This window comes from Heteronotia binoei, chromosome 1, assembly GCF_032191835.1.
Source record: "Heteronotia binoei isolate CCM8104 ecotype False Entrance Well chromosome 1, APGP_CSIRO_Hbin_v1, whole genome shotgun sequence".
Taxonomy (NCBI): Eukaryota; Metazoa; Chordata; class Lepidosauria; order Squamata; family Gekkonidae; genus Heteronotia; species Heteronotia binoei.
Window position 1 is genome coordinate 10,909,497 of NC_083223.1, and position 19,264 is coordinate 10,928,760.

The 19,264-nt window shown below is 47.8% G+C and overlaps 1 protein-coding gene across 1 annotated transcript in view; it reads left to right on the plus strand.

The window, feature by feature from the left end:
* The window catches only part of KIF16B (kinesin family member 16B), a 238,165-nt gene extending 219,864 nt beyond the window's left edge, over positions 1-18,301 (plus strand). Inside the window, exon 27 of the mRNA XM_060230816.1 lies at positions 16,847-18,301. Coding sequence (XP_060086799.1) covers positions 16,847-17,005 — 159 coding nt within the window. The 3' untranslated portion in view covers positions 17,006-18,301. The remainder of the gene's footprint in view (positions 1-16,846) is intronic.
* The last annotated feature ends 963 nt before the right edge of the window (positions 18,302-19,264 follow it).

The window sequence follows — 19,264 nt, forward strand, 5'->3', positions numbered from 1 at the left end:
TTTGTCTTGGACAGTGGTTTGTTTTTTTCCTGTTTTTTTATTTGAATAATTAATAAAACTATTTTTTACAAAACAAAAGAAGAATTGCAGATTTATACCCCGCCCTTCTCTCTGAATCAGAGACTCAGAGCGGCTTACAGTCTCCTATATCTTCTCCCCCCACAACAGACACCCTGTGACTCAGAGTGGCTTACAGTCTCCTATATCTTCTCCCCCCACAACAGACACCCTGTGAGGTGGGTGGGGGCTGAGAGGGCTCTCACAGCAGCTGCCCTTTCAAGGACAACCTCTGCCAGAGCTGTGGCTGACCCAAGGCCATTCCAGCAGGTGCAAGTGGAGGAGTGGGGAACCAAACCCGGTTCTCCCAGATAAGAGTCTGCCCTTTCAAGGACAACCTCTGCCAGAGCTATGGCTGACCCAAGGCCATTCCAGCAGGCGCAAGTGGAGGAGTGGGGAACCAAACCCGGTTCTCCCAGATAAGAGTCCGTACACTTAACCACTACACCAAACTGGCTCTCTTGGATAAATAATTGGATAAATAACTCGGATAAATAATTACGGACTGCAGTCTATACTGCTGTGGGTAGCTTGCTGAAAATAGGATCCTGCTGTATAATTTTGCGTCGCTTACTATGTCACGTTAATCCTTACGCTTTCCTTCAGTCCTGTTTTTAGATTTCTGGTTTGGTTCTACCCCTAATCCTATTGCACCGAACATCCCGTTCTGTTGATTGTATGGACTCACTCTGTGGAATCCGTCTTGTGAGCCCCAATGAAAAGGGTGGATTATAAATAACAAAAAGAAAATGGCTTCCAGGTGGACCTCTTCCCCAGGTCATCTGGACGGCCACGCAGCCACCTGTATAACTTTCAGAGGGACTCTGATGATAATCCCTGTCCCAAGAGTTATCAATAAAGCGAGGGTGCAGACAGGGACACGGCTTTTGTCGTTTTTCAGAGGCAGCTGTTCAATCATCCCTCCGGTTTTTGATTTCACCCAAGGTGGGTAGAGGGTGATGCTTGTCAAGAAGTTGGGCTCGCTGTTCGCCAAGGCCACTTCCAACAAACGACTCGCTGTCACGACTGACCCGGAGATGTGTTGTAAATTCAATTCCTTCTCTGTCGTCTGTGAATGCATTTTGACAGGACTTGTTTTAACTAGCAGTCAGGAGGGAAAGATTGATTTCCTTCACTAGGCCAGACCTGTTCTGATCTTTTTTTAATACAGCCTCATCTGTCCAAAAACAGCAGATTCACCGACACTGTAAATCACCCTTGTTTTTTTTTTTTTTCCAATGGCGGTCTAATCCGAGTTTTTCATTGATGGCAAAGAACATAAGTTTTAATGCAGAGACATTAAAAGGAATATTAAATCCTATAGATTCTAAATGAGTTTCATTTATTAAAGTGCAGTAGGAAGGATTATTACAGATAATGATTGCAGGCTGAACTCGACTCGCTCGGACGGTTAATTTGATTGATGCTGCTCTATGGTAATTCAATATAACGCGCTCATGCCAACAGGAATGCATTGGAAATGCCTCTGTAATAAATAGGCTGGATTTCACAGTCTGCACGATGGGTGACAAGTAAAAAACATTATTAAGTTTGGATTCTCTTAGAGAGAGGACTGTGAACCCCCTCCCATGTGGCTACGGAAGAAGCTATCTTTATCCCACTCAAAGTTACTTTTGAAGCAAAGCACCCGCTAAAAATACAGACTTCATATATTGTGCAAGCATATTGTGCAAGGATTTTGAAAGCAGCCTTTGTTGGTGGGTATGCATTTTTGTTGTTGTTGTTCAGTTGCACAGTCGAGTCCAACTCTTTGCGACCCCATGGACAAAGTCACGCCAGGCCCTCCTGTCTTCCACCATCCTCCGAAGTCTGCCCAAATTCATGTTTGTTACATCAGTAATGCTGTCCAGCCATCTCCTTTTTTGCCGTCCCCTTCTTCTTTTTCCTTCTGTCTTTCCCAGCATCAGGGTCTTCTCCAGGGAGTGCTCCCTTCTCCTTTGGTGGCCAAAGTATTTGAGCTTCAGCTTCAGCATCTGACCTTCCAGGGAACAGTCTGGGTTGATTTCCCTTAGGACTGACTGATTGGAACTTATTGCGGTCCAAGGGACTCTCAAGAGTCTTCTCCACCACCACATCTCAGAAGTATTTATTCTTCTGCGCTCGGCCTTCCTTATGGTCCAGCTCTCACAGCCATACATTTTCTCTCTCGGCTTGGCTTCGCAAACGAAGATTTAAGAAGGGTGCAATAGTCCACGTTTGCTGCAGGCTCGCTGGTGGCTGACAAGACCAATGCGGGACAGGCAGGTCCGGCCACAGTGGCTGCAGGGAAAAGTCTGATTTGGGGTTGGTGCTGTAGCAGTGCGATTCTTCCTCAATCTCCTTTTGTCCTCAAGACCAGCTATGCGTGCGTTCTCAAAGGAAGAGACAGCCTGGTGGATGGTGTGCCTCCATGCTTTGCGATCTGAGGCTAGGTCAGACCACTGGTGATAGTTGATGTGACAGGTGCTAAGGGATTTCTTCAAGGAGTCCTTGTACCTCTTCTTTGGTGCCCCTCTATTTCGATGGCCGGTGGAGAGTTCGCCATACAGGGCAATCTTGGGAAGGCGGTGGTTTTCCATCCTAGAAATATGCCCTGCCCAGCGCAGCTGCGTCTTCAACAGCAGTGCCTCGATGCTGGTAACCTCCGCCCTCTTGAGGACTTCAGTGTTGGTCACAAAGTCACTCCAGTGGATGTTGAGGATGGTGCGAAGGCAGCGCTGATGAAAGCGCTCGAGGAGTCGCAGGTGATGACGGTATAAAACCCACGATTCGGAGCCGTAGATGAGGGTTGTCATCACAACCGCTTTGTAAACATTGATCTTTGTGCCTTTTTTCAGATGCTTGTTGCTCCACACTCTTTTGTGCAGTCGGCCAAAGGCACGGTTTGCCTTTGCCAGCCTGTTGTCAATCTCCTTGTCGATCTTGGCATCTGAGGAGATGATGCACCCCAGGTAGCTGAACTGCTGGACTGTCTTCAGAACTGATTCACCCACAGTGATGCAGGGAGGGTGATAATCTTCCTGGGGTGCAGGCTGGTGGAGAACTTCTGTCTTCTTCAGACTAACTTCTAGGCCGAATAGCTTGGCAGCCTCTGCAAAGCAGGACGTCATATGCTGCAGAGCTGATACCGAGTGGGAGACGAGTGCAGCATCATCAGCAAACAGTAGCTCTCGGATGAGTTTTTCCATTGTCTTGGAGTGTGCCTTTAGTCGCCTCAGGTTGAACAGGCTGCCATCGGTGCGATAGCGGATGTATACACCATCGTCATCATCTAGATCTACTGCGGCTCTTTGAAGCATCATGCTAAAGAAGATCGTACATTACTACTGGGAATACATTACTACTACTAATACTAATACTAATACTAATACTACTAATACTACTAATACTATTACTAATACTACTACAGCCATACATTACTACTGGGAATACCATCACTTTGACTAAATGGGTTTTTGTTGGGCAGGGTGATGTCTCTACTTTTTACTATTCTGCTCAGGTTCGCCATAGCTGTCCTCCCAAGGAGCAAACGTCTTTTAATTTCATGGCTACAGTCACCATCTACAGTGATCTTGGACCCCAGAAATGTGAAGTCTGTCACTACTTCCATGTCTTCCCCTTCTATTTGCCAAGGAGTGATGGGGCCAGATGCCATGATCTTAAGTTTTTTTGATGTTGAGTTTCAAGCCTACTTTTGCGCTCTCCTTTGTGCATACCAAGAGCTTTTTCAGCGCTTTTTTATTTTGGGGGGGAGGAGGGATGCTATCTTTATATATTAACATTGTCTGCAGTCTTCTGTGCATTCCTTCATCCAGACTGCTTCTGAACAGGCCTGCCACAGGAAAGCATATTCCTGAACTTAAGAAGTTCTCTAGGACAGGGGTGTCAAACTCATTTGTTATGAGGGCCAAGTCTGACATAAATGAGATCTTGTCGGCTATGTTCCCTCTAAGCTGCAGCATCTTGTAAGCAAAAATGCTACTGGTATTAAAGTTGTGAGCTGCTGCATAAATTATTGTGCTTTGGGGCCATTTTTCCTGAGCTGAGACAAAAATGTGTGAGCTGGAGGCTAAAAATCTGTGAGCTAGCTCACACTAACTCAGCTTAGAGGGAACACTGCTTGTCGGGCCGGCCATGTGTGTCATAAAATGTAATGCCAGATAGTGGAGATATAAACTTTATAAAGGACACAAACACAATTAAATGTATTTTTAAAGAAAAACCTAAAATAAAACACGCTTGAAGTATTGTGGTCAGTATCAAAAGCAAGCACTCCCTCCCTCCCCTTCCTCCTCAAGAGAGGAGCCTCAGCCAATGGAGAAAAAAGAGGCTTTGCTCTGTAGCTCCTGTGGGATTGAGAAATCCTGGCAAAGCAAGCTGTGAAGCAGAAGGAAGCAAGAGAGAGGAACAAGTAAGCAGACTTGCTTGTGGGCCCGATACGATCCTTTTGGAGGCCTCTTCTGGTCCACGAACCGCATGTTTGGCACCCCTCCTCTAGAGGGCACTCCTCCTTCCTCTCACCATTTTGAATAATCCTTTTCCCACCCAAAGGACAGTCACATGGTCCAAGGGAGGGTGCACAAACGACACTTGATGAACAACAATCCAGCTTTCTCACTTGGAGTCAATCAAGGTGGATTACACAGAGTGTGTCAATACAGTTGATGGATGGGACATTCAGTAAACAATGCAATGGGATTAGGGTTGTAGAACTGGCCAGAAGTCAAAGTATAAGTATTAACAGGACACGTGAAATGGTGCAGAATTCCATAGCAGGATCCTAGTTACAGCAAACTGCACGATCAAACAACAAGGAAAGCAACCCACACCACAACTCACACAAACTTTGAAACAGTGCAGTTTTGGGCACCACATTTTAAAAAGCATATAGACAAGCTGGAACGGGTCCAGAGGAGGGCGACGAAGATGGTGAGGGGTCTGGAGACCGAGTCCTATGAAGAAAGGCTGAAGGAGCTGGGTAATGTTTAGCCTGGAGAGGAGGCGGATGTTTAGCCTGGAGGATCACCACCTTCAAGTACTTTAAGGACTGTCATAGAGAGGATGGTGTGGAATTGTTTTCTGTGGCCGCAGAAAGTAGGAATCAATGGATTGAAATAAGATCAAAAGAGTGTCTGGCTCAACATTAGGAAGAACTTCCTGGCCGTTAGAGCGGTTCCTCAGTGGAACAGGCTTCCTCGGGAGGTGGTGGGCTCTCCTTCCTTGGAGGTTTTTAAAGAGAGGCTAGATGGCCATCTGACAGCAATGAAGATCCTGTGAATTTAGGGGGAGGTGTTTGTGAGTTTCCTGCATTGTGCAGGGGGTTGGACTAGATGACCCTGGAGGTCTCTTCCAATTCTATGACTGTTAAGAGTGGTTCCTCAGTGGAACAGGCGTCCACGGGAGGTTGTGGGCTCTCCTTCCTTGGAGGTTTTTCAACAGAGGCTAGATGGCCATCTGACAGCAATGAAGATCCTGTAAATTTAGGGGGAGGTGTTTGTGAGTTCCCTGCATTGTGCAGGGGGTTGGACTAGATGACCTGGAGGAGGGGGTGGGCTCTCCTTCCTTGGAGGTTTTTCAACAGATGGTCATCTGACAGCAATGAAGATCCTGTGAATTTAGGGGGAGGTGTTTGTGAGTTCCCTGCAGGGGGTTGGACTAGATGACCCTGGGGGTCCCTTCCAACTCTATGATTCTATGATTCTAACCCATGCTCCACCAGCTACACCTCAAGCAACCAAAAGGACTAATCAACTCTTTTTTAAAAAAAAATCTCAAAAACCCAAACTTCACAATACTACAACAACTAACACAATCCACAAGAGACCCAGTGGACAACAGTGCACAGCAGTGAACAACAGCGACCCCCAGCAACCAAAAGGAATCAGACAGGAAAATGTTCAAAAGCATCTTGTGTCTCGCTTTTGTTCTTCCTTCTCCCCTCCTCAATTTTTACTTATTCCACTTTATGTTAGCCCACCCAGTGCTTTTGAAAAGCCATCACAACCGCTCTTGTAAGAACTGTCTCTCAAATAGCATTTTGTGCAGTTACTGTTCTTGATGTTGTAGACCTTATGTGTTGTGTTTGTTGTGCCAACGGCTGAAACCTACAGGGGGGGAGATTAATATTATGTCTTTAAGGTTACTTTTAAACCTATAATTGGGATCCGCCCTGAGCCCGTCATGGGAGAGGGCGGAATATAAATCTACTAAAATAATAAAAAAATATAAGAACATCAGAAAAGCCCTGCTGGATCAGACCAGTGGTCCATCTAGTCCAGTCTCTTATCTCATCCAGTGGCCAACCAGTTCCTCTAGATCAGGGGTGGCCAACGGTAGCTCTCCAGATGTTTTTTTGCCTACAACTCCCATCAGCCCCAGCCAGCATGGCTGTGAGGACTCTCCAAGCAGCTGCCCTTTCAAGGGCAACTCCTACGAGAGCTCTGGCTGACCCAAGGCCATTCCAGCAGGTGCAAGTGGAGGAGTGGAGAATCAAACCTGGTTCTCCCAGATAAGAGAGCTCTGGCTGACCCAAGGCCATTCCAGCAGGTGCAAGTGGAGGAGTGGGGAATCAAACCCGGTTCTCCCAGATAAGAGAGCTATGGCTGACCCAAGGCCATTCCAGCAGCTGCAAGTGGAGGAGTGGGGAATCAAACCTGGTTCTCCCAGATAAGAGAGCTCTGGCTGACCCAAAGCCATTCCAGCAGCTGCAAGTGGAGGAGTGGGGAATCAAACCTGGTTCTCCCAGATAAGAGAGCTCTGGCTGACCCAAGGCCATTCCAGCAGCTGCAAGTGGAGGAGTGGGGAATCAAACTCGGTTCTCCCAGATAAGAGAGCTCTGGCTGACCCAAGGCCATTCCAGCAGCTGCAAGTGGAGGAGTGGGGAATCAAACTCGGTTCTCCCAGATAAGGGAGCTCTGGCTGACCCAAGGCCATTCCAGCAGCTGCAAGTGGAGGAGTGGGGAATCAAACCCGGTTCTCCCATATAAGAGAGCTATGGCTGACCCAAGGCCATTCCAGCAGGTGCAAGTGGAGGAGTGGGGAATCAAACCTGGTTCTCCCAGATAAGAGTCCGCACGCTTAACCACTACACCAGACTGTCTGGACTTAACCACTACACCAGTCTGTCTGGACGTCCAGGGATGGCTGGACACCGTTGCTGATGTAACTAACATGAATTTGAGCAGACTTCGGGGGATGGTAGAAGGCACGAGGGCCTGGCGTGACTTTGTCCATGGGGTCGCGAAGAGTCGGACTCGACTGTGCGACTGAGCAACAAAAATTGTCCCTTCTTGGTCGTCGTTTTTGGCCCCGACCTTTAAAACAGTGCAAGTATTTAACTTTGTTTTAAAAGGGGGGGGGGAGTTTTATTAGTTATATATGGCCATAGACTTCAAAGGCTGTCACCGTTTGTAACGGATTATGAGGACTGTGACAGTGAACTGTATTCCTTATTAATATGTCACCTCCGGAAGAGCAATTAGGGAACCTCTTGAATTGCTAAAAAAAAAAAGAAAAAAGCGATTTGATTGTAATAATTTTAATAACTTTAAATTAAACTAAGATTTATGTCATGAAGCCTTTTTAAAAAAAAAAAAAAATGAAGCCCACACTGTGTGAGATGGTGCAGAAAACATTAGAATGACGTCTCTGCTGATATATTGCACATCTCGCAAGTGCTAGGCCAGCGATAGGGAACAACCTTATTAAAATAATTGTAATAAGTTTTTAAACGGCTGCGGTTTCGCTCTTGACCTAATTAAAGCTCGGCAAAAGTTGCTCAGCCCCACTCGGTAGAGAAGTGGCTCAGAAGATCGGCGGATCACGCCCCAAACTTCTCTCTTTCTTCAATCAATCAATCAATCAACCTTTAATGGCAGGTATGCTTGGAAAGGAAAGGTAAGCCTTTGAACCGGGTTTGATTCCCCACTCCTCCACTTGCAGCTGCCGGAATGGCCTTGGGTCAGCCACAGCTCTCGCAGAGTTGTCCTTGAAAGGGCAGCTTCTGGGAGGGCTCTCTCCACCCTCACAGGGTGTCTGTTGTGGGGGAGGAAGATAAAGAAGATTGTGAGCCACTCTGAGATTCGGAGTGGAGGGCGGGATATAAATCCAGTATCTTCTTCTTCTTCCTCCTCTTCTTCTTCCGTCTCCTCTTCTTCTTCTTCCTCTAGTTCTCATAATCGCATGCCTGTAGGATGCTTTTAAAATGTGGCCATACTGGAAGGGAGTACAGTACATTCCCTAGCTTCCCTGAATGCCCTCTGATTCTTACTGCCTGAAGCTCCTCCCCTTTAACTCGTACGGATTTCCCATAAACTCCCATCATAAGCTCCTCCCCTTTAACTCATAGGGATTTCCCATAAACTCCCATCATAAGCTCCTCCCCTTTAACTCGTAGGGATTTCCCATAAACTCCCATCATAAGCTCCTCCCCTTTAACTCATAGGGATCTCCCATAAACTCCCATCATAAGCTCCTCCCCTTTAACTCGTAGGGATTTCCCGTAAACTCCCATAATAAGCTCCTCCCCTTTAACTCATACGGATTTCCCATAAACTCCCATCATGGCGGAATATCTTGGTCTTACAGGCCCTGCGGAACTGAGCTAAGTCCCGCAGGGCTTGGATCTCACAAGGAAGAGAATTCCACCAGGCTGTGCCAGGGCTGAGAAACCCCTGGCCCTGGTCGAAGACAGCCAGACCTTTTGGGGACCAGAAATCTGATACCAGTCGAGTGTGATGCTCCACTACACCTGCTGACGTGACCTTGAGTCAGCCACAAGTTCTCTCAACGTTGTTCTGCTCAAGAGCAGTTCTGGAGAGCTCTCTCAGCCCCACCTACCCCACAGGGTGACTGTTTGTGGGGAGGGGAAGGGAAAGGAGATTGTAAGCCGCTCTGAGACTCCTTTGGGTAGTGAAGGGTGGGGTATAAATACAATTTCCTCCTCCTCGTTCTTCTTCTTCTGGCATAGAGGAAGAGGCAATGGTCCTAGACCATTTAGGATGCTGAAGGTAGCTCCTGCCTCTCTTAGGCTTGCCAATCCCAGGTCCAGCGGGGAGTTCTTCTGCTTTCCCAGACTCCTTCCCACCCCCAGTCAGCTGGCCGGCAGGGGGAGGCCCCGCCCCCAGAGGACCATGTGCCTTTGCACCTCTGGAGGCTTCAGTCTCTGATTGAAAGGCTTCCTCTTGGGATGGTGTGTCTGTGTTGCTGTGAAGAAGTTGGCAGCAACTTGTGAGTAGAGAGGCCAATCCCTGCTTCAGAGTCACCAGAAAACGGGGGGGGGGACATCTGCTGAGCACCTCATTAGTCTCTATGTGGAGATCGATTCTCCTGGGGTATAATGGGAAATTGATCTGGAGGTTTCAGGGGCTCTGGGGGAGCTGTTTTTTGAGGTAGGGGCACCACATTTTCAGTATAGTATCTAGTGCCTCTCCCCAAAGTACCCACCAAGTTTCAAAACGATTGGACCAGGGGGTCCAATTCTATGAGCCCCAAAAGAAGGTGCCCCTATCCTTCATTATTTCCTGTGGAAGGAAGACATTTTAAAAGGTGTGCTGTCCCTTTAAATGTGATGGCCAGAACTCCCTTGGAGTTCAATTATGCTTGTCACACCCTTTTTCCTGGCTCCGCTGCCAATGTCTCCTGGCTCCACCCCCAAAGTCCCCAGATATTTCTTGAATTGGACTTAGGAACCCTATGCTCTCTCCTCTAGCCACTTCCAACTCTGTGGGATTTAAAAAACCCTCCTTTTTTTCCTCATTTCTCTGCAAACCTGGGTATCCCTCAGGTCTGCAGAAAAATACCTCCCCCCTTCTGAACTGGGCCCATTCTCTTTGTTTATCGATCCACAAGGTACTATGAGAACTCAGTAGACCTATCAGAACGTGTCATGCTCTTAGGCCCTGACCTGGACAGCCCAGGCAAGCCCGATCTTGTCAGATCTCAGAAGCTAAGCAGGGCCGACCGTGGCAAGAACTTGGATGGGAAACCTCCAAAGGAATACCAGGAGCGGGATGCAGAGGCAGGCAATACACGCCACCTCTCTGCAAGCGTCCAAGCCCCATTAGGGATCACCGGAAGTCACCATGATTCCAGACATGCAAGTACATGCGCGCACACACAGAATACTTTTTTTAAAAAAAGAAGTCGTCATATAAAAATGTAAAGGCAGTCCCCTGTGCAAGCACCAGTCATTTCCAACTGGGGTGACGTCACATCACAACATTTTCACGGCAGACTTTTGACGGGGTGGTTTGCTCCCTGCAACTTCCCCAGTCATCTACACTTTCCCACTCCCCACTTTCCCACTCCCCACTTTCCTGGTTCCCCTCTACACTTTCCCAGTCATCTATACTTCCCCAGTCATCTACACTTCTCCCAGCACTCATTTTACCGACCTTGAAAGGATGGAAGGCTGAGTCATACAGTCTGTCTGTCTGTCTACCTATCATCATCATCATCTCTCTCTCTCTCTCTCTCTATCTGTCTGTCTGTCTGTCTATCTATCTAGGGCTTTTTTTGTAGCAGGATCTCCTTTGCATATTAGGCCACAACCCCCTGATGTAGCAGCCAATCCTCCTGGAGCTTACAGAGCTCTTAGTACAGGGCCTATGGTAAGCTGTGTGGCCCAGGGGTGGAATTCTAGCAAGAGCTCCTTTACGTGTTAGGCCACACCCCCTGATGTAGCCAATCCTCTAAGAGCTTACAGGGCTCTTTGTACAGGGCCTACTGTAAGCTCTTGGAGCATTGGCTACTTCAGGAGGGGGGAGTGGCCTAATATGCAAAGGAGTTCTTGCTACAAAAAATTGCAATGCATATAGTTAAGGCTAACTTAGAGATGTTTTTTAGTATATTGAACAGGTAGTCAAGAGTGAAGCTCTTTACTTTCTCTACCATTTCTGTGGCGTAAAACTGCTCTGAAGTTCAGTCTTTTCCAGGATATATTACCGATTTGGCTTTGCCGGCGCCTTCTGCATTCCAAAAAAAAAAAAAAATTAGATTCATTATTTTGTGTATATGTATGTGTGTCAGAGCACGCTCCGTGAACTAATTATGACGAGTGCTGACACCACATCTGTCCCCTGATTTAAATTGCCTCCTTTCCTGCCGGCATTCGTCTTAAAAAGAATCTCTTCATGGAATTTGAAATAAAAACTAGCGTGAATGTTAATGCAAGTTGTGGGAGACTTGAATAAAGAAATTTATCACGCTTGCCAAGAAAATAGCTTGAGTGTCAACTTTAAAAAAAACAACAACAGTATTAGCATGATTAATTTTGGGGAACTTTAGCGACCAATCATGGCTTATATGTGTGGACTTCACTGCTGCAGGAAGTGGTGGCAGCTCCAAGCATAGACAGCTTCAAGAGGGAATTGGGTAAACATGTGGAGCAGAGGTCCATCAGTGGCTATTAGCCACAAGGTATGGATGGAACATTCTGTCTGAGGCAGTGATGCTCTGTCTTCTTGGTGCTTGGGGGGGGGGGGGGCAACAGTGGGAGGGCTTCTGGAGTTCTGGCTCTACTGGTGGACCTCCTGATGGCATCTCGGTTTTGGCCACTGTGTGACACAGAGTGTTGGAATATATGGGACATTGCCTGATCCAACATGGCCTCTCTCATGTTCTTATGTCTGGGGCAGTGAGGCTCTGTATTCATGGTGCTTGGGGGGCAACAGTGGGAAGGCTTCTGGAGTTCTCTGCCTGCTAGTGGACCTCCTGATGGCACCTGGGTTTTGGCCACTGTGTGACGCAGAGTGTTGGAATATATGGGACATTGCCTGATCCAACATGGTTTTCTCATGTTCTTATGTCTAAGGCAGTGATGCTCTGTCTTCTTGGTGCTTGGTGGGAGCACAGTGGGAGGGCTTCTAGTGTCCTGGCCCCACTGGTGGACCTTCTGATGGAACCTGGGGTTTTTTTGGCAACTGTATGACACAGAGTGTTGGACAGGATGGGCCATTGGCCTGATCCAACATGGCTCCTATTATGTGTCAGTGATGCTCTGTATTCTTGGTGCTTGGGAGGGGCAACAGTGGGAGGGCTTCTAGTGTCCGGGCCCCACTGATGGACCTCCTGATGGCCCCTGGGTTTTGGCCACTGTGTGACACAGAGTGTTGGACTGGATGGGCCATTGGCCTGACCCAACATGACTTCTCTTATGTCTGGGACAGCGATGCTCTGTAGTCTTAGTGCTGGGGGGGAGGACAACAGCAGTTGTAGAGTTCTGGCTCCTGATGACACCTGGGTTTTGGCCACTGTGTAACACAGAGTGTTGGAATATATGGGACATTGCCTGATCCAACATGGCCTCTCTCATGTTCTTATGTCTGGGGCAGTGATGCTCTGTATTCATGGTGCTTGGGGGGCAACAGTGGGAAGGCTTCTGGAGTTCTCTGCCTGCTGGTGGACCTCCTGATGGCACCTGGGTTTTGGCCACTGTGTAACGCAGAGTATTGGAATATATGGGACATTGCCTGATCCAGCATGGCTTCTCTCATGTTCTTATTTCTGGGGCAGTGATGCTCTGTTTTCTTGGTGCTTGGGGGAACAGAGTGGGAGGGCTTCTGGAGTTTTGGCTCCACTGATGGACCTCCTGATGGTCCCTGGGCTTCGGCCACTGTGTGACACAGAGTGTTGGACTGGATGGGCCACTGGCCTGATCCAACATGGCTTCTCTTATGTTCTTATGTGACACAGAGTGTTGGACTGGATGGGCCATTGGCCTGATCCAACATGGCTTCTCTTATGTTCTTATGTCTGGGGCTGTGATGCTGTGTATTCCTAGTGCTTTGGGGGGGGGGCCAACAGCAGGAAGACTTGTAGAGTTCTGGCTCCACTGGTGGACCTCCTGATGGCCCCTGGGTTTTGGCCATTGTGTGACACAGAGTGTTGGACTGGATGGGCCATTGGCCTGACCCAACATGACTTCTCTTATGTCTGGGACAGTGATGCTCTGTAGTCTTAGTGCTGGGAGTGGGGGGGGGGGGAAACAGCAGTTGTAAAGTTCTGGCTCTATTGGTGGACCTCCTGATGGCACCTGGGCTTTGGCCACTGCGTGACACAGAGTGGTGGCCCCGGATGGGCCACTGGCCTGATCCAGCGTGACGTCTCGTCTGTTCTTATGGAGTGGCTGCTCTGGAATAAACTAGAATTTGCTCTCTCTACCCTCCAAAGTGTCCATTATCATAGAGTGCAGTGTCAAGGGAGGCAAGGCAATTGGCATTCTCCAATCTGCAACCAAGCAAACTTGGTTCCAGGAGCACTACAGATACATCTGCTTATGTTCCAGCTTTCTTTTTGATTTACGATGCACAGCCCCCCTTCCTTCCATGTGTGTGTGTGTGTTGCATTTGGATATTTTCAGATGCTTTCGTTCAAGACCATATTCAGATGCCGCAATATTTCTGCCAAGCGCTTGATGTTAGGGAGCCAGTGTTTTGCATGAGATTATCTTCTCACAGTGGCGTTCCCCTGTCTTTTATACAGTTGATTTGGATCAGAGTTTCCTATACATTTGGTAACTGTCACTGTTTTGGGAAGTTGACTTTTCCTGGAGTATTATTACTCTTCATTAGTTTGTAGTCAGTTCTCACAAAGATGCCATGCTTAATTGAGATATCCTAAACAGAGTTTGCCAAGGCTTTTTTGTTGTTGTTAGCAGGAGCACCTTTGCATATTAGGCCACACCTCCATGATGTAGCCAGTCCTCCTGGAGCTTTCAGTAGGCCCTTTAAGAACAGCCCTGTAAACTCTTGGAGGATTGGCTACATCAGGGGTGTGTGGCCTAATCAGGGGTGGAATTCTAGCAGGAGCTCCTTTGCATATTAGGCCACGCACCCCTGATGTAGCCAATCCTCTAAGAGCTTCCGGGGATCTTAGGACAGGGCCTACTGTAAGCTCCAGGAGGATTGGCTACATCAGAAGGGTGCAGGGGTGGAATTCTAGCAGGAGCGCCTTTGCATATTAGGCCATACACCCCTGATATAGCCAATCCTCCTGGAGCTTACAGCAAATTTGCCATCTTTTTGGCCCCAGATTATGACTGCTCTCTTTGCAAAGGCCTTTAAAAGACCTTTGTGGTTATTCAGGGGTTTGAAACAATTAACCAGTTACTGTTTTATATTTGTTGTAAACCATCCAGAGCCAATCCTCCAAGAGCTTTCAGGGCTCTTCTTACAGGGCCTACTGTGAGCTCCAGGAGAATTGGCTACATCAGCGGGGTGTAGCCTAATATGCAGAGGAGCTCCTGTCACAATTCCACCCCTGCCTAGAATTAACCTTTGTTGGTCTTAGTGGTGCCACTGGACTTAAACTTTTGTTGTGTTGCTTCAGACCAACATGGCTACCCATCTGAATCCAGGGTTACATTTGATGATGATGATTTTGGATTTATATCCCGCCCTCCACTCCAAAGAGTCTCAGAGCGGCTCACAATCTCCTCTACCTTCCTCCCCCACAACAGACACCCTGTGAGGTGGGTGGGGCTGGAGAGGGCTCTCCCAGCAGCTGCCCTTTCAAGGACAACCTCTGCCAGAGCTGTGGCTGACCCAAGGCCATTCCAGCAGGTGCAAGTGGAGGAGTGGGGAATCAAACCCGGTTCTCCCAGATAAGAGTCCGCACACTTAACCACTACACCAAACCGGCTTGTAAGGAACTTTCTTCTCTATTTGATTTGATTTAATTTATACCTCGCCCTATCCCACAAGTGGACTCAGGGTGGCTTACAACTAGACCCATCAAAGGATCAAAGCAGTAAAAACAATAAAACAATAGATGGCACAATAAACCAGTCAGAAAACCCCATGCCTTCTAGGATCATCTTTGAAAAGTGGCGCATGCATCTCCCCATGATCAGATGTGTCTATCTAGACTTAGCACATCTAACCCTTAAGATATTAACTAGAAGCATAGAGAGCCAGTGTGGTGTAGTGATTAGAGCAGGAGTGGCCAAACTTGCTAAACGTAAGAGCCACATTCAAGAAAGATTAGATGTTTGAAAGCCACAAGACAGGAAGGAAGGAAGGAAGATGATAGATAGATAGATAGATAGATAGATAGATAGATAGATAGATAGATAGATAGATAGATAGATAGATAGATAGATAGATAGATAGATAGATAGATAGATAGATAGATAGATAGATAGATAGATAGATAGATAGATGGATGGATGGATGGATGGATGGATGGATGGATGGATGGATGGATGGATGGATGGATGGATGGATGGATGGATGGATGGATGAGGGAGGTGGAGGTGGAAAGAAAGCAACTTTAAATGCATTCTCCAAGCTGGCTTGACTTGGAAAAGTGATTTAAAGAGACAATTGCCTTCTCCAGGCTGGCCAATCGGGTCTTGGGGGCTTCGAGAGCCACACGAGATGTGTAAAAGAGCCACACGTGGCTCCCGAGCCACAGTTTGGCCACCCCTGGATTAGAGTGTCTGACTAGAATCTGGGTGACTCAGATTCAAATCCTGCCTCTGCCCTGAAAGCTCACTTGAGCCAGTCACACCCCCTCTCAGCCTAACTTACCTCACAAGGTCGTTGTGGGGATAAAATGGTGAAGAAGAGGACACTGATGTAAGCTGCTTTGGGATCCCACTAGAGGGAAAAGTGGGGGGGTATAAATTAAGGAAATAAAGCTCCCTGTGAGAAAACACAAGGTTACCCCAGTATGGTGATATCCAGGAAGATGCTTGCTTCGATGACTTTGACCAACCCAGGACTTTTTTTGTAGCAGGAACTCCTTTGCATATTAGGCCACACCTCCCCAATGTAGCCAATCCTCCAGTAGCTTACAGTAGGCCCTGTACTAAGAACCCTGTAAACTCTTGGAGGATTGGCTATATTGGGGGTGTGTAGCCTAATATGCAAAGGAGTTCCTGCTACGCAGAAAAAAAGTCCTGGACCAACCAAATTCCCTTTACGTTTTAATAGTCACGGGAGATGAAGGGCGATCTTTTGTTCATACAGATACTGTTTGTGGACTTTGAACATGTTTGTCTCGGCATCTCTAATCAGTAGCTCACACTAGATTTTTCAAAGTGCAGGCAAGTCGGTTAAGTTTAAAACATCACAGGGGGGAAGACATTATTCCATTCTGCAGGCAAAGGAACTAGCTACCCATGGTCAGGACCTGGCGAGTTGCTAGTGGTTACGCTCCCTTGAGCAGGTTGCAATTGGCCTAACAGAATCTGAAGTTTATCTTTTAAACCAACCGACGCTTATCCCGTGTTGCAAACTGCTTTTGAAATCCCCCTCTCTTGTTAAAAAAAATAATAATAATCTGTTTCACTAGGCTTTTGTAGAAAAACAGGTGGTGGAGCTCATTAGCATAACTTATTAGTGTATTCCGCCCCCCCAGCCAAAAGCAACCCAATGCAAGACAGGAGAGCCCCGGACGAGTGAGGCCTGTTTGGGCTGGCTAGAGATCCAGCCAGCCCAAGCAGGCCTCACTTGCCAGGGGCTCTCCTAGACTGCCCACCCCCAGTCAAAAGGCCAGCAAGCCACCTGCTGCCCAAAATCACATCAGAAGTAGAGAAAGGGTGGCGCGGGCTTCTCCAGGTGTTAATGAGGGCTGTTGGGGGGGGGCGTGGCAAAGCCCCTGGGGGCTGGCTGGCTGCCCACTCTCTTAATCCAGGGATTGTTATGCAGCTGCACCTACTATTCGATGGACAAGGTAGGTGGAGAGGAGGAGGGGGAACCCTCAGAAAGGTTCAGGAGCTGTGCTCCTATGAGCTCCTGCTGAATCTGAGGCCTGCTTTTGATCCTGAATTGTTTTCCCTCCCCAGAAATACCTCAGAAGTTTCTTCGATGCAATGCTCAACTCTGAGTCATCCCCGCTGTACGTAAACAAAGAGGGACTGGCCCTGTCCAAGCATACAATCTGCGAATTCTCGTCGTTCTTCAAGAAAGGTGTGTTCGACTACAGCAGCCATGGAACCGGTTAACTGCTGATGGAACAACTGTTTGACCTAGTCTTCCACTCTGCTCCCTGTTGCCTGCGCAAAAAAAAAAAAAACAAAAATATATACATCGGACTGTTTTGAATTCTGAGAGAATTTCCGCCCGAAACACTGGTTGTTGAAAGCAGATACATAGCGCTGCTAAATGCAACCTTTATGAGTTCTTCTCTTCGCTACTTGGATTTTTTGCTGCTAATGGAATGTGGAAACTGTTGGTTCCTTGCAAGTTGGGTTGAGAAAAACAGGACAATCTCACACTGACCTTGGAGTCGCTCATGAGCAGAAGTTCTTCCTTACGCACATTCTCAGGCATTTGTTACAACCTCCCTCAGCTGATTCCGAGTTGCTTTGATCATGCCGTCAGGCGAGCCAACACTTAAGCGGGTTTCCTGATTTCTTCTGTTCCATTTTGTTCTAATTTTGTCCTCTCGGATTCCCGCCCCTTTGATGCATTTTCCTCCTGAGAACTTCTGTACTGTAGCCGCTTGACAACGCCACATTTGTCTTCCACGTAGGAACGTTTACAAAATAATATGCTGCAGAGGACGCGAAAATCTCTCAAGTTTTCTGCACCTGATTACACCGATGCGGGAATCACTTGTCATTGATGTAAAAGAAAAAGAAGCAATAGCTATTAAGGGAAAATATGAGGTCAGCGTCTTCTTTTTTTTTTATTTTCCCATTACGCTCAGATTGCAACGTTATATTATGTATTATACAGCGCTGAGGGGCTAGGCTTAAAAAATGCAAAGCGGGCTCTTTTTAAATGACAGCTTTTCCATAAAAGCGTAACGCTTACTGATTTCACACACAGCTTACCCCGCGGTCACGTTCCTCTTCTCTGCGCAGCATCTGTCGAATTTCCCACTATCTGCGCCAGAGTTATGGGAAGTGTCGCGGCTTTCACGTAGCAAACGTAAACCGCTAAAACCCAGTTTACGTTTGCTACGTGAAAGCCGCGGCACTTCCGGCGCAGATAGTGGGAAATCCGATGGACACTGCGCAGAGAAAAGGAATGTGATCGCGGGGTAAGCTGTGTGTGAATTCGGTCACTGTCTCATTAACGTTCTTAGTTGCAAATAATAATAATAATAATAATGCTTTAAAGCTTAACTCAGGGCTTCTTTAGAATTGCACATGTGCAAGATGTCTGCGGTATCTTTTTTGTAAAAATACAGACTGAAAAAAAAATGTATTGTGACCTGCAGTGGGGATGTATACATGTCCTGTACATAATAAAAACTCAAAACTGAAGCTCGGTGATTGTAACCGACAATAAAATGTATCTGTGTGTTCACTTTCCTACCTTACGGGGATATGATAAAGTGTGTTTGATCTTCAAGAGTAAATGGTGGAAGCAGAATATAATATATAAATAATAAAAAGGCTGGATGGACGGCAGCTGGATCGAGGCGGCGTGGCGGTGCTGATGTTGCTGGACCTGTCAGCTGCGTTTGACACGGTCGACCATCAGTTACTGACTCGCCGACATAGGGGTTAGGGGGTTGGCCTTACAATGGCTCTCCTCCTTCCTCAAAGAACGGGGACAAAGGGTGGCAATTGGGGGTGAGCTCTCCCGGAGGCGCACACTAGATTGTGGGGTGCCTCAGGGAGCGGTTCTCTCCCCGATGCTATTTAACATCTATATGCGCCCCCTTGCCCAGATTGTCCGGAGGTTTTGGCTGGGTTGTCATCAGTATGCAGATGACACCCAGCTCTATCTGCTAATGGATGGCCGGCCTGACTGCGTCCCAGGGAACCTGGACCGGGCATTGCAGGCCGTGGCAACGTGGCTCAAGCTGAGTGGGCTGAAGCTGAATCCGACGAAGACAGAGGCCCTTTGCGTGGGTCGCGGTGCTCTGGGGGGGGGGGGAAATAACCCTTCTGGTTTTTTATGGCGCACCGTTGAAAGCGGCGCACCAGGTCAAGAGCCTGGGAGTTTTACTGGAGCCTTCACTATCGATGGAGGCCCAGGTAGCTGCCACTGCCAAGTCGGCATTTTTTCATCTGAAGCGGGCAAGGCAGTTGGCTCCTTTCCTAGAGCGCCGGGACCTAGCAACAGTGATCCATGCGACGGTCACCTCAAGATTGGACTACTGTAATGCCCTCTACATGGGGCTGCCTTTGTGTCGAACCCGGAAGCTGCAGCTAGTGCAGAATGCAGCGGCCAGGCTGTTATTAGGACTCCCGAAATGGGAGCATATACAGCCGAGGCTGCGTGAACTGCACTGGCTGCCAGTTACA